Genomic DNA, 11,018 nt, shown 5'->3' on the forward strand with positions numbered 1-11,018 from the left:
CCCCTTACAGGCAGAGTGCCAGGATCAGCAGAGATTTTCCCCCTCCCCCAACTCAGAGGGGGCAAAGGGCATTCATTATGTGGAAGAAGAGTTTTAAACTCAGCTCAAGGGAGAATCCAGAGAGGGGGAGGTGGTGGAATGGTTCAATTCATAAAAGAGAGTGCTCTAGACTCCAAAAGGTTTAAAAAAAAACCACCAAACCCCACCCAATAACCTCCCCCCCTCCACACTCCCTCACCCCCCTTTCTTGGTTTTCCCTACCCCCTCCTCCCAGAGTTCAGACCTTCTAGCCGCTAGTGGCCCGCAGCCAACACCAAGGCCACACTGGCCGCATTCAGGTCCCTCCTGGCCTCAGGGTCCCCTGGTCCTTCCAAACCAAGGTCATATCCTAGCCTTGGCCTTTCCAGGGTTGACCGCCATTCCCCACACTCCCACACCCCAACCAGGCATTCAGCACCGTGTTAACCCCTCCCTTCCCCCAGCTTGGGCACGGACAGCCAACTCATAGCCATTCTAGAGAGACAGAAGACCCCATAGGCAAATCCCCAGGCTTCTTTAGCTCCACCGGGTTCCTTCTCCTACGGGCCACAGAAACCAAGAGTCAGATTGCTGCGTCGGCACAAAGTCTCACGCTCTAGTCCGGGATAGCAGGCTCCCAGGCCAGAGGAGGGGGGTGGGGGAAGGCGGGCTGGTGGAGCCGATTTCCCAGCGCTCTGCCTACTCCTCGCCTCTGGGGAGCATTTAACCCGTTCCTCCCCAGGTCCAACTGGGTCCTGAGATTGCTGGCCGCCTGCGGGGATGGAGAAAATAGGGAGAAAGTTTGGTTTGATTTTGTGTTTTGTTTTTGTTTTTTTCCCAAACTTGAGGCAAGAAAGGATAGAAGCACTCGCTAGGGACAACCTTCTTCCAGTACTCCTTCCTTCACAGCAGGAAGCTGCCTGGCATTCGCCTCGACTGTGGTAGAAATCTCCGGGCTGGCAGTTTCCGGGGAGAGCGCCTGGCTCAGTCCCAGGGAAGGAAAGCGCTTCTACCGCTTCCTCTACAAGGTGGGCCAGCAGCCTCCGCTCTGGGGACGCTGGCTGGGGTGGTGGAAGTGGGGAATGGGGAAGAAGAGTTCCAAGTTTCCGGGTACAGTCAAACTGCAGGGATGAAAAGGAGACTCCTTCCCACTCCTGGGATCCTCGGCTCTTTCGGGCACGTGGCGGGGAGGGGGGGACTGGAGTGCAGCGAAGAGGAGCCGGGGAGGAAAACCTGGCTTTACCGAGGGTGGGGCGACGCGGGTACAACTTGAAACAGCCTGGAAGGTGCGAAGGAGGGAAATGTCTACTGCGTGGGATGGTGCCCATCAAGAAGCCTAGGTTCCAGGCCATGGAGCAATTTCCAAGATTTTCCATACCCTTATCCAAATGAAATTTATTTCATCCCGCACCTCTCATCCCTACCCTTAGCCACAAGTGGAGTTAGTTTCACACAGGCCTCAACTGTTCCTTGGCAGCGGACGTGATACTGTCTTAGCCCTACCACAGCCACGCGAACTACGCCCTTCCGCCCTAGTTTCTTAAGGAGCCGGGGGGAGTTGGAGGAAAGAGAACAGGTGACGCCTCCCTACGGAGATGCTGTAGCCCCGGTGGAACAAACCCACTCAGACGGCCGGCGCTGTTGTAAAGCTTTATAGACCAGGGGGCAGCGATCGCATCAGCATGCAGTCGGTTCCCGGACCAAGTGCTAACACCGGGATTGGGGAACCGTGGGGTTGGGACCAGGGAAGGGAAGAGAGACAGAGAGGTTAGACAGAGAGTACAGGAGAGCCAGAAAAGCACCCACAGCGAAACCTTGGTGATCCATTCTGCATTAAGAGCAAACATCGAAATACACCGTCGACATCTCCATTTAATATTTACATTCAAGCAGGTAATAATTGGAAGCTTATAGTTTAGACATTTCTAGTAGCAGCAGTTTCTAGAGAGCTTGTTTAGCTTTTTAACAAACTTTTTTTTTGCACATAGAAACAACACATCCATGTGTACAGTATCAAAAAATATATACCAAGGTTATTGGTATTGCAGTTCATGGGGGGTGGGGGAGAGAAGAAGAGGGAAGGGATGGAAATTAAATCAACCGAAATACTGAATGAAGGGAGAGAAAGGTAAAGAGAAAATAATTTGTTTGATATAGAATATAAGGTGATCTAGAGGAAACTCCATAAATCTAGGTTTTTATATTTCAATATATAAATACCTACAAATAAATATATATATATATATATATATATATATATATATATATATATATCAGCCCGATGGGGTGGTCGGGGTTTTTGAGCTCGAACAATACATTTCAATAATAACACCACGTACAAAGGGGAGCAAAGTCAGCACTTGACAAGTTAGCACGGTTAAAATATAATACTATAACTCTGAGACAGCCGCACGACTGTCATGTCAGTATCGGAGGTCCGGGTGGAAGAGGCTGGGAGCAGCTCCCGGGTGGGGGATGGGGGTTGGGGGAGGGAGCAGAGGGATAGCCCCTATAGGCACCGGGTGGAAGGAAGCTCGGGGCTTCCTTCCACTTCCCCAAACCCTTTCCCCCTGCAGTGCGGTGCGGTGCCGGAAAGAATGAGAAGGGTGTGGGGAGGGTATATAAGTGCCTCCTGCCTGGATTAAGGAGATGAACGTTGAAGGACAGGGTCACTAGGGTTTATTGGGGTTCGCTGCCTGTAAGTGCAGACCCTCAATCTCCAGTGGTCAGAATAATGGGGATTCAGGCTCCCAGTCCACGCAAGCCAAGCCCCTCCAGCAGAGGCTGAGCGCCCCTTCCCGACTACACCCCAGAGCTACACAGTCACGTACTCTTTGAAAGTGACAGTGAGGCAGTTCGCTGTTACGTCGGTGATAATTATATTTCCAAAGAAAGGTTTGAATTCGGTCAGTGGCTCCTCCGGCTCGTCCCGCGCCTCAGCCGGAGGCTTTTCGGCCGGCGCAGCCGCTGCCACTGTCGCCTGCGCCTCAGGTTTCACCTGCAGAGGGCTGGGAGGTTCCCCAGTCCCACAGCGCGACTTGACGCAGCGCAAGTCAATGGGCTCGTCCAGGTCCGAGTCCAGAAGGATGACCTCGGGCTGGGGAAGGGCAGCGGCAGCAGAGGCTGCGGTGGGCAGGTCGACTGGTCGCTCAGCTACAGGGCTGGCGCCCAGACAGGTGGGAGTACTGATGCTACGAGCCGTGAGGCGTTTCTTGCAGGGCTCCCGATCACCGTGGGAATCCGAGAGGCAGCGCTTACGGGAGTTAGCGAGATTTAAGCCCACCGAGTGGTGGTGATGGTGATGGTGGTGATGGTGGTGATGGGAAGAAGGTGGGTGCGAACCCCGGGTGGAATCCCAGGCTAACAAATCGGGCTTGGTGGTAAGTTGTAGGGGTTGGTCTAGAAATGTCTCCTTAGCTGGGGAGGGCTTACGGGAGCCAGAGTCCGGGATCTGAACTTCCTCATCTTCCCCAACTTGGGAGTCCTCGTCCCGCCTTTTAGGGGGCAGATCAGGATTTTTCTCATTGGCCCCGGTCATCTTTTTCAAAGTCCTATCTCCACTGGTATGCCGCTCCTCCCCAGCCTTCTTCTTGGTGTGGCCCGGAGAGCGGCTCTCAGTTTCAACTCCCTCCCCGGACTTGATTTTCACCGCTTGCATGCCATTTTCCATGTATTTGCTCATGACAATAACTATGCGTCCATTCTTATTCTTATTTTTGACTATTTTCATCTTGCCCCCAATCCCATTGCCCGCGGGCATTCCTGTCTCCTTGGGCGGGGGAGTAACGCCATTGGACTGGCCCTTCTCCGAGCCCTTGACCCCGGCCCCGCCCCCGGTGGCTAGGGGCTTCACTGTACCCAGATAACCCTTCGATACCTGGCTGTGTGCCCACTTGTCGGGTGGATGGCTCTTGGTTCCCAAATCCGGGCAGGTGGGATTGGGAGTCTCCTTGTGGCTAGGCTGGTATTGAAGGTCGTACATCTTGGGGTCTGGCTGGTAGGGGTGATGTTTCTTGCTGTTGAGTTGATAGTAGTATTTGCTGCTCTTGCCGTGGGGTGGGGGCTTGCCCCCTTGCTCCTTGCCGTGTGGTTGGTACTGGTGGTGCTTTTTGCTGTTGAGTTCATATTGGTGACTTTGGCTTTTCCCTTGGGAGCTCAGCTCCAGCTTGGAGCGGTTGTCTGCTGAGGAGTCTTGAAGGCCAGTCAGCACGTTGGAGCGTCGGGCAAAGGTGGGTACCTGTGGGACCAAATGTAAAGAAGGGTAAGCGAAGGGACTTGGCTAAGGCTGTGAGGAGGAGTGACACTGGCATGCAGGAAACAGACTTTTTCCTTTCACCAAGGATGGATGAGAAGTCCAGTAGCTTCCTAGGAAAATTAAATCTGGCCTAGATCAAGAGGCTCAGTTTATGCCCATGATTCTCGGTGCAAAGGAAAGAAGACTAGGACAGAGGCATTCTAAAGCTCCAAGTGGTTCCTCCCTTCCAGCTTCTTCCCCCAAAACTCTAGAGCTCCCACATTGTTCCATTCAAAGCTGTTCTCTCCCTCCGGGGATGATCCAGACTATGAGAAAAGAAAGGGGAAAATAAAGAGGAAAACCTGAGATCTCTCTAAGCACCCCCAATATCTCAAGGGCAGCATAATATTGAACTGGGGCAAGGGTAGGGGCATGCTAGGGAGGCCAGAAGAAAGCTCCTTAACACCTTTTTTTTTTTTAAGAGGCCAGGAAAGGGGAGAAGAAAAGCATTTAAATGAGGAGACTAGGTATTAGGGACTCTTACTGCTACCCTCCCCCCAGTTTCTGTGTGTGTGTGTGTGTGTGTGTGTGTCCCAGCTACACTGTTATATTTACTTGAACAACCAGCGGTTTAGGCTTCGGCCCTCTCTTCCGATATCCCATCAATTGCTCTTGCCGTTCCCTGGGGAGGAAACAAAGAATAGTGCTATTAGCAAGAGGGTCTCCTCACTCCCCTTTGGCAGTGCCAAGCCATGGAGCCAATATTGTTTCTAGAGAAAGGAAGCTTAAATGAGCCAAAAGGGGGGCATTAAAAACCACTGGGCAAAAATGTGCAGGCTAGAGACCCAAGGCCCTACTCTCTTAAGTCCCTTCCTTAAGATGGGCCTAAAGACAACAGAATAGATAGGGTGTTTAAATATGCATGCCCCTTCCCACCCCCCCACTCCCAGGTAGATAACATAATCCCAACACAAGCCGGTGTCCTGTTTCCCTTAGATGAACCTCCTTTAGCAAGAACTTTCATTTGAGAAAAAAGGGAAGGATCTGGAAGAGAAGTAACTTTGGGCTCCTGGGCAGTCACCTACCATTCCAAACATCCCTAGCTTAAGGCCCAGGGCATTACTGGACAAAATGAGATGGGTGGGGGAGGAGGGAAAAGACAGAGAATCCAATCAAGTCCAAATGAGGTATGTGTCGGATTCATCACTCTCCATCAGTAGTCCTGGATGCTAAATGACCTCATTAGGATTCAGATAACGAGTGCTGCCAGCAGAAGGGAAGACTTTCCAAAAGGCCAGGCACTAAACAGGGGGAGGAGCTGTGCCCTTGTTTACACAAGGCAAATGAGCCAATTAGAGCCTGGAGGTGGAGGAATGACTAGAAGACTACAGCCTAATCAGGTGAGTAGTCACCTCCTTAAACTGTAACCCCGGCCCATCTTCTAAGCAGGTGGGAAGAAGTTGGAGGCTGGGAGGCTGGAAAAGCAGAGCCTCACTAAAGAGTATCTCAAGGCCGGCCTCAGTTTCGAATTGGCAATGAAGTCTGCCGGCTGTGGAACATCTTCAGGCTGAGAGGTGCATTGAGAAGGGTGCCAGGTTGAAGGATGCTCTAAACACCTTTCTCTAGGATGTAGTTTTCAGTGTTCTCAGGAATTAAAGACCTTGTCTCTCTGTAGGAGAGTACAGGTCTCCAGAGACACATCCCCTCTCTCCTATGAGACTGTCTCGGTGCTCCTCTATGAGCCAAGCGTAAGAGCAGAGCAGGTTGGGGGCAGGAGCATTGCTTCGAAGTTGCATGGCATTACAACATCCCGAGTTTAACTCTTCGGGGACCCATTATGCAACATGGCATCAGCCAGTGGCATGGTTAGGAGGTTATGAACTCCCCTGGGTGGGGGAACAAGCAGGGTATGCACTAGGCGCCCCCCTGCGCCTGGATAAGCAACTTCCACATTAAACCCCTCCTACAGGGCGGCCAAGGTCTACAGTTTTAGCGCCAAACACACAACAGGAAATAATGCAAAATATAGGAGGAGGAAAAAAGAGGGCAGAACCTTGTACAGTCGAGCTCGAAAGGCCCAGGGACTGCTCCTCCTCTCCCTTCCCTTCCCCCTCCAGTTCTCCCAGAAATAGACTACTAAAGCCGCCAGCAGAGAACCCAGCTGCAGCAGCTGCAGCCTGACATGCATCTGCTGGGATGCAAGGTCCTGGGGAAGAGCCTTTCTCAGCATGGAATTCAGACCGCATTCCCTATCTCACCTTCCCTTCCACCTTCAAGCCAACACAGTTCCGCCACAGCTTTCACTATCCCTGGAACCAAACTTACACTCTCAGCAGCCCCCTTCTCTCCCCCAGTCACCCCCTCAGAAGAGAGTCACAGTTGGGTGTATATGTGTGAGGGAAAGTTGGTGGGGGGGGCTGACAGTAAAGCCTAAGTGTGCCCCAAACTGTAGCGAGGGAAAGGGGTTGGGGGCCTGTCCACTTCACGCCGGCCTCCAACAGGTTAAGTTTAGTTCCGTGACGTCCTGGTGGTTGCACAATGCCAGCTCCCGAGGAGCTGCTCCGCAGGTTAAGGGTGCCAAGAGCCCGGTGACTGTAAGAAAGCGAATACCTAGGCTTCGGGGGTGGAGCTGGAAGGGTGGGGTTGTGAGGGAGCAGTGGGGGACCAGGCGTGGCTACCCGCAAGGCTCTCCCTCCCTCCCCTCTTCCAACTAACCCCCCCAGTATCAAACTCTCTTGTTACACCTCCCCTCCCCTACATGATATAAGAGCCAAAGACATTTGTAAAGGAGCAGAGAAACTTGAGGGCGTCCCCCAAATAGGAGGGGGACACACTGTGCAATCACATCCCTACATATTCCTAAAGCGGCTTCTCCCGCTTTCCCTTTTCCATGTACGGTCACTGCAGGCGGCCGCCGCGGCTTCGGGGGATTCTCACCTGTTCTGGAAAGCGATCAGCAGTCTGGGATCCAGGATATTCTCCTCGGGTTCCCACGTGTTATATCTTGCAAAGGGAAAGGGGGGAGGGAGACACATCAGAAGAAATAATCCACCTCTGTGGCTGCCAGGAAGGGGAACGACAAATAAGGCCCTGCTTTATCTTAATGAAGCAAAAGCTGCTGAGAGGGGGGTGTGTGTGTGTGTGTGTGTGTGTGTGTGTGTGTAGAGGGGAGGTTTTGTAGGCACAATAGTCAATGGCATTCTGCACCCCCCAAGACTCCCCTCCCAATCCCACGAGTTCTCTGCAAGCCAAACTCTAAATGCACAATCCCAGGGCAGGGCGAAGGCGGCGCGGGGGACAGTGGGGAGAAAAATAAAACAGTTTATTTTGCAGAGTTACTAGCCAGGAATTTTGAGCACGTTACTGCAACATATACCAAAAACCACTTTGCTCCCCATGAACATTGTGTGCAAAAATGAGAAATATAAAGTCGCCGTCCCCCACCCTCTCTTTCTGGGCGCCCCCAAAGGGTTTCAGTCATCCCTTACTTGACCCTTAATTCTATTTTAGCCAGCAGTCCCTCTGGATGGAGGGGAGCTCCGCTGTCATGGCCATTCAAATCCCAAATATTCGGCAACACAAAATATATGCGCGAGTGTGTGTGTGTGTGTGTGTGTGTGTGTGTGTGGTGTGTATGTGTGTGTGTGTGCATGCCTGTGTGTGCGTCTGTCTCTATCCGGTGTCATCGCATTTCAAAAAAAAAAAATCCTAACCAAAAGCGCCACAATGACAGTTCCCAACATTTTCTGCCTTTTTTCTCCCCTCCCTCCACCATCAGGAGGGAGGAGACACACAATTGCATTTTCGTCGCTTTTTAATTTTTTTTTTTTGGTTTTGCAATATGGAGCCGTTCGGTGGAGGGAAAGGGGAAAGAAGCCATTTTCTGCTGCACATCAGTCAGTGCCTGCTCGCTCCCTCCCTTCCTCCCTCCCTCCTCCGGCCTCCCCGGCTCGGCTCCACGTTTCTCCAGCCTTCTCCTAGCTCTTTTTAGCGCATAAATTAGTGATGGCATTTCCCGGAGAGCACAACACAGGGATCCAGGCTAAGGACTCTGCAGCTCCAGCTTCGCTAGTGCCTGCCACCGACCTCCCCACCCCCTCCCCCCTTTTGCCCCCTACTCCGCCTCCCGTTTATTCCCCCCCCCTCCCATTTCTGGTCCAGCAGTCCAAGACACCCGCTCTCTCCCCACCCCCGCCTCCCTCTCCCTAGGTCCACTACTTACTTGGGGGACCAGCCTCTCCATTTCACAAGATACTCCACTCTGCCCTGCGGGGGTGGAAGAGACAAGACTCAGCCCTAAGCAAACGGTTTGCACTGGATCTCTAGCTCTACCTCCGCGGCTTCCCGGATCCTTCAGCTTCCCCACCCCCCAACCCCCTTCTTGTCTCCTCTCAGTCTGTCTCCCTGTCTCCTCTTTCCCCTTCTCTCTTCTTCACGGTTGCCTTTCTCCTTCCTTGCAGCGGCTGCCTTACCTTTCGGATTCGCTTCTTCTCGATGCTTTCCACCGCGAAGACGTGCTCCCCAACAGCTGGCAGCTCCATGTTGGGGCCAGAGTGAGCCCAGGGCTCGAGGGGGTTGGCGAGGTTGCAGACGCTGCTGGCTCTCCCGGGCGTCCTGCTGCACCACTGGCTGAGTGGCCGCCACTGCCACCGTTGCTTCTGCTCTTGCTCTGCTCCGCCAGGCTGACTCGCTCCCTGGACCTCTCACCGCTCCTGTCTCTTGCTCTCACAGACAACTGAGCCCCAGCCGATCCTGCACAAGCAACTCATGCAAATCCCGGACGTCAGTGGGGCGGGGCCTCCACAGGCCCAGCTTGTCGTCAAGGGGAGGGAAACAGAAGGGGATTGGTGCAGCCCGGCCTGCCAAGGCACTGGAACTGGGCGGGAGGAGGAGGAGGAGGGAAGAATGGGAGGGGGGATGGGAAGAGCGACTGAGGAGTGAGCAAGCCAGCTACAGAGGGAGAGAGAGAGGGAGGGAGACAGAGAGAAGCATAGAGATAGATGGAGGTTTGGGAAGGGGGACAGGGACCGGGAAAGAGGGGTGTATCGGGCAGAAGCTGTGCAAGGTTAGCAACATAAGAAACTGGGTCTTGGTGAGCGGGGGGAGGAGGGACGGGTCTTCCTTTTCCGCAGCCATTGGGCTGCTTATATGCTCTTCCCTCTCTTCGGGTCCCTTTCTCGCTGTGCACAACCTAGGGTCCTCTGCTGGGGGCCACAGAGTCAATCTACAGCATTTCAAAATTGCGCCGAGTTGCATCATGTGCAGTTAGAATCGCATAGGAAAAATTGCCTGCAGGGGGCAGAATCGATGCTAGGGCAGTCAGTGCGACCCCCTTCCCTCCTAGGTCCAGGTGGCCCTTCCCTTGCCGAGCCTTCGAAGGCTTCTAGGGATGAGGAGAGGAGAGGAAGAGGGGACAGGAAAAGGTGAAAGGGCAGGAAGAAGCCCATAGGTGAAGAAGTGAGAGAAATGATCAAAAAAGTAATAAGCCCAGAGAAACCAGAGAAGAAGCGCTCAAACCAGATTGCCAGAGCCTGGCTCCTAATTTACTGATGGCGTTTCCTCCTGGCACCGGGAAATGCCTGAAAGTACAGACCCCAGCAGCCTCCGCGGCGAACCAGCGGGAAGAAAAGACAAGAAGGGGCCGCGAGAGAGGCCGAGGAAAGAAAGCTAGGAAAACTGAGGGGGGAGTGTCGACTCATGGGAGGAACTGGTGCGACGCCGATGGTCATTGTGAAGGGACAAGGAACGAGGGTTAGTTAAGGCAGAAAAAGGGAGAGAGGAATCTGGGGATGGAAACCCAAGGAGAGGGAGAAGAGGAGACAGCAGAGCTAGGGGCACATCCGCAGGAAGTGAAATGGACCACAAGGATGAAGAAAAGACAAACCTAGAAAACAGCAGAAGACAGAAGAAGTAACAGGGTAGCCCACTGGCTTCTCAACTAATGGACCCTGGGGCCCTTTCCACCAGCTATGTTCATTGGTTTTCAGCTACCAAGGACGTGTGAAGTTTAGCACCTACGGTGGAGAGGCGGTGCTTTCTCCGGCTAGGGGCGCTGCTGCTTCCCCCAGACTGCTCCGAAATCCCTAATCCTCCATAGCGGAGGTGGTGAGGGTGGGTTGAATAAGGTCCCCAGGGCGGGAGAGAGGACAGGAGGTTCCTGCCTGAGGGGATTTCTGGACCTCCCGAGGACTCAGGAGATGCGGAGTCCGGCAATATCTGGTTTGAAATGGCCTGCAGAGATAGGAAAAGAAGGGGGAGAGGGTTGAAACTGTCCGGGTTTCCACTCTTCCCCAAAAGTCTCCGAAAGACACCGGGTTGGAGGACAGCATTAGAGTCTCAGATAACCAGGAAGGATTTAGGGGAGAGATTTTAGTGGTAAACCCCGAAAACCGCCAGGAGTTAGCATTGTTAAATGAATTCACGAGAAGACTGAAGAATGTTTACTATGTAATAACTGACTCCCGCATTAACAACTTGTAGTAGTACTATTACTACTGCTACCGTCGCTGACTGGTACTACCTACTACCGTGGCTGGTATGACTGCGCAGTAGCGGCAGTGGAGGGAGTAAAGCAGCTTCTGCCGCGACACTCTCCCAACAAATGCAAAGTACAAATCTAGTTTTCCTGCAAATAACTTGTGCAGCCCAAGAAAGCAGCCCATGCTTGGAGCTCACAGGGCAACAGGGGAAACCTAGGCTCGAGGAGACCCGCTAATGATTGGATGGGGGAAGAAACCCCAGGGTCCCGACCTCCAGTCCCTGGTAC

General features: G+C 53.2%; 1 protein-coding gene across 1 annotated transcript; it reads right to left on the minus strand.

The window, feature by feature from the left end:
* Positions 1-1,870: 1,870 nt before the first annotated feature.
* CBX4 (chromobox 4) lies at positions 1,871-9,025 on the minus strand. Its single transcript, XM_021000855.2, has 5 exons — positions 8,725-9,025; positions 8,475-8,518; positions 7,190-7,255; positions 4,868-4,934; positions 1,871-4,255 (listed from the first exon to the last, which is right to left on the minus strand). The coding sequence occupies exons 1-5, from the start codon at positions 8,791-8,793 to the stop codon at positions 2,834-2,836; spliced, it is 1,668 nt and encodes a 555-aa protein (XP_020856514.1). The 5' UTR covers positions 8,794-9,025; the 3' UTR covers positions 1,871-2,833.
* Positions 9,026-11,018: the final 1,993 nt, after the last annotated feature.

The sequence above is a fragment of the Phascolarctos cinereus genome, unplaced genomic scaffold (assembly GCF_003287225.1).
Source record: "Phascolarctos cinereus isolate Bilbo 61053 unplaced genomic scaffold, phaCin_HiC Scaffold_5;HRSCAF=322, whole genome shotgun sequence".
In the NCBI taxonomy this organism is placed as follows: Eukaryota; Metazoa; Chordata; class Mammalia; order Diprotodontia; family Phascolarctidae; genus Phascolarctos; species Phascolarctos cinereus.

What these genes read in the sequence shown, in the direction of transcription:
- CBX4 (XM_021000855.2), bottom strand. Translation starts at nt 8,793, where the DNA reads ATGGAGCTGCCAGCTGTTGGGGAGCACGTCTTCGCGGTGGAAAGCATC. An exon ending in TGGAGAGGCTGGTCCCCCAA is followed by an intron (nt 7,256 to 8,474) that starts GTAAGTAGTGGA and finishes TCCCTTTGCAAG; the next exon opens with ATATAACACGTGGGAACCCG. An exon ending in CTAAACCGCTGGTTGTTCAA is followed by an intron (nt 4,256 to 4,867) that starts GTAAATATAACA and finishes TTGGTCCCACAG; the next exon opens with GTACCCACCTTTGCCCGACG.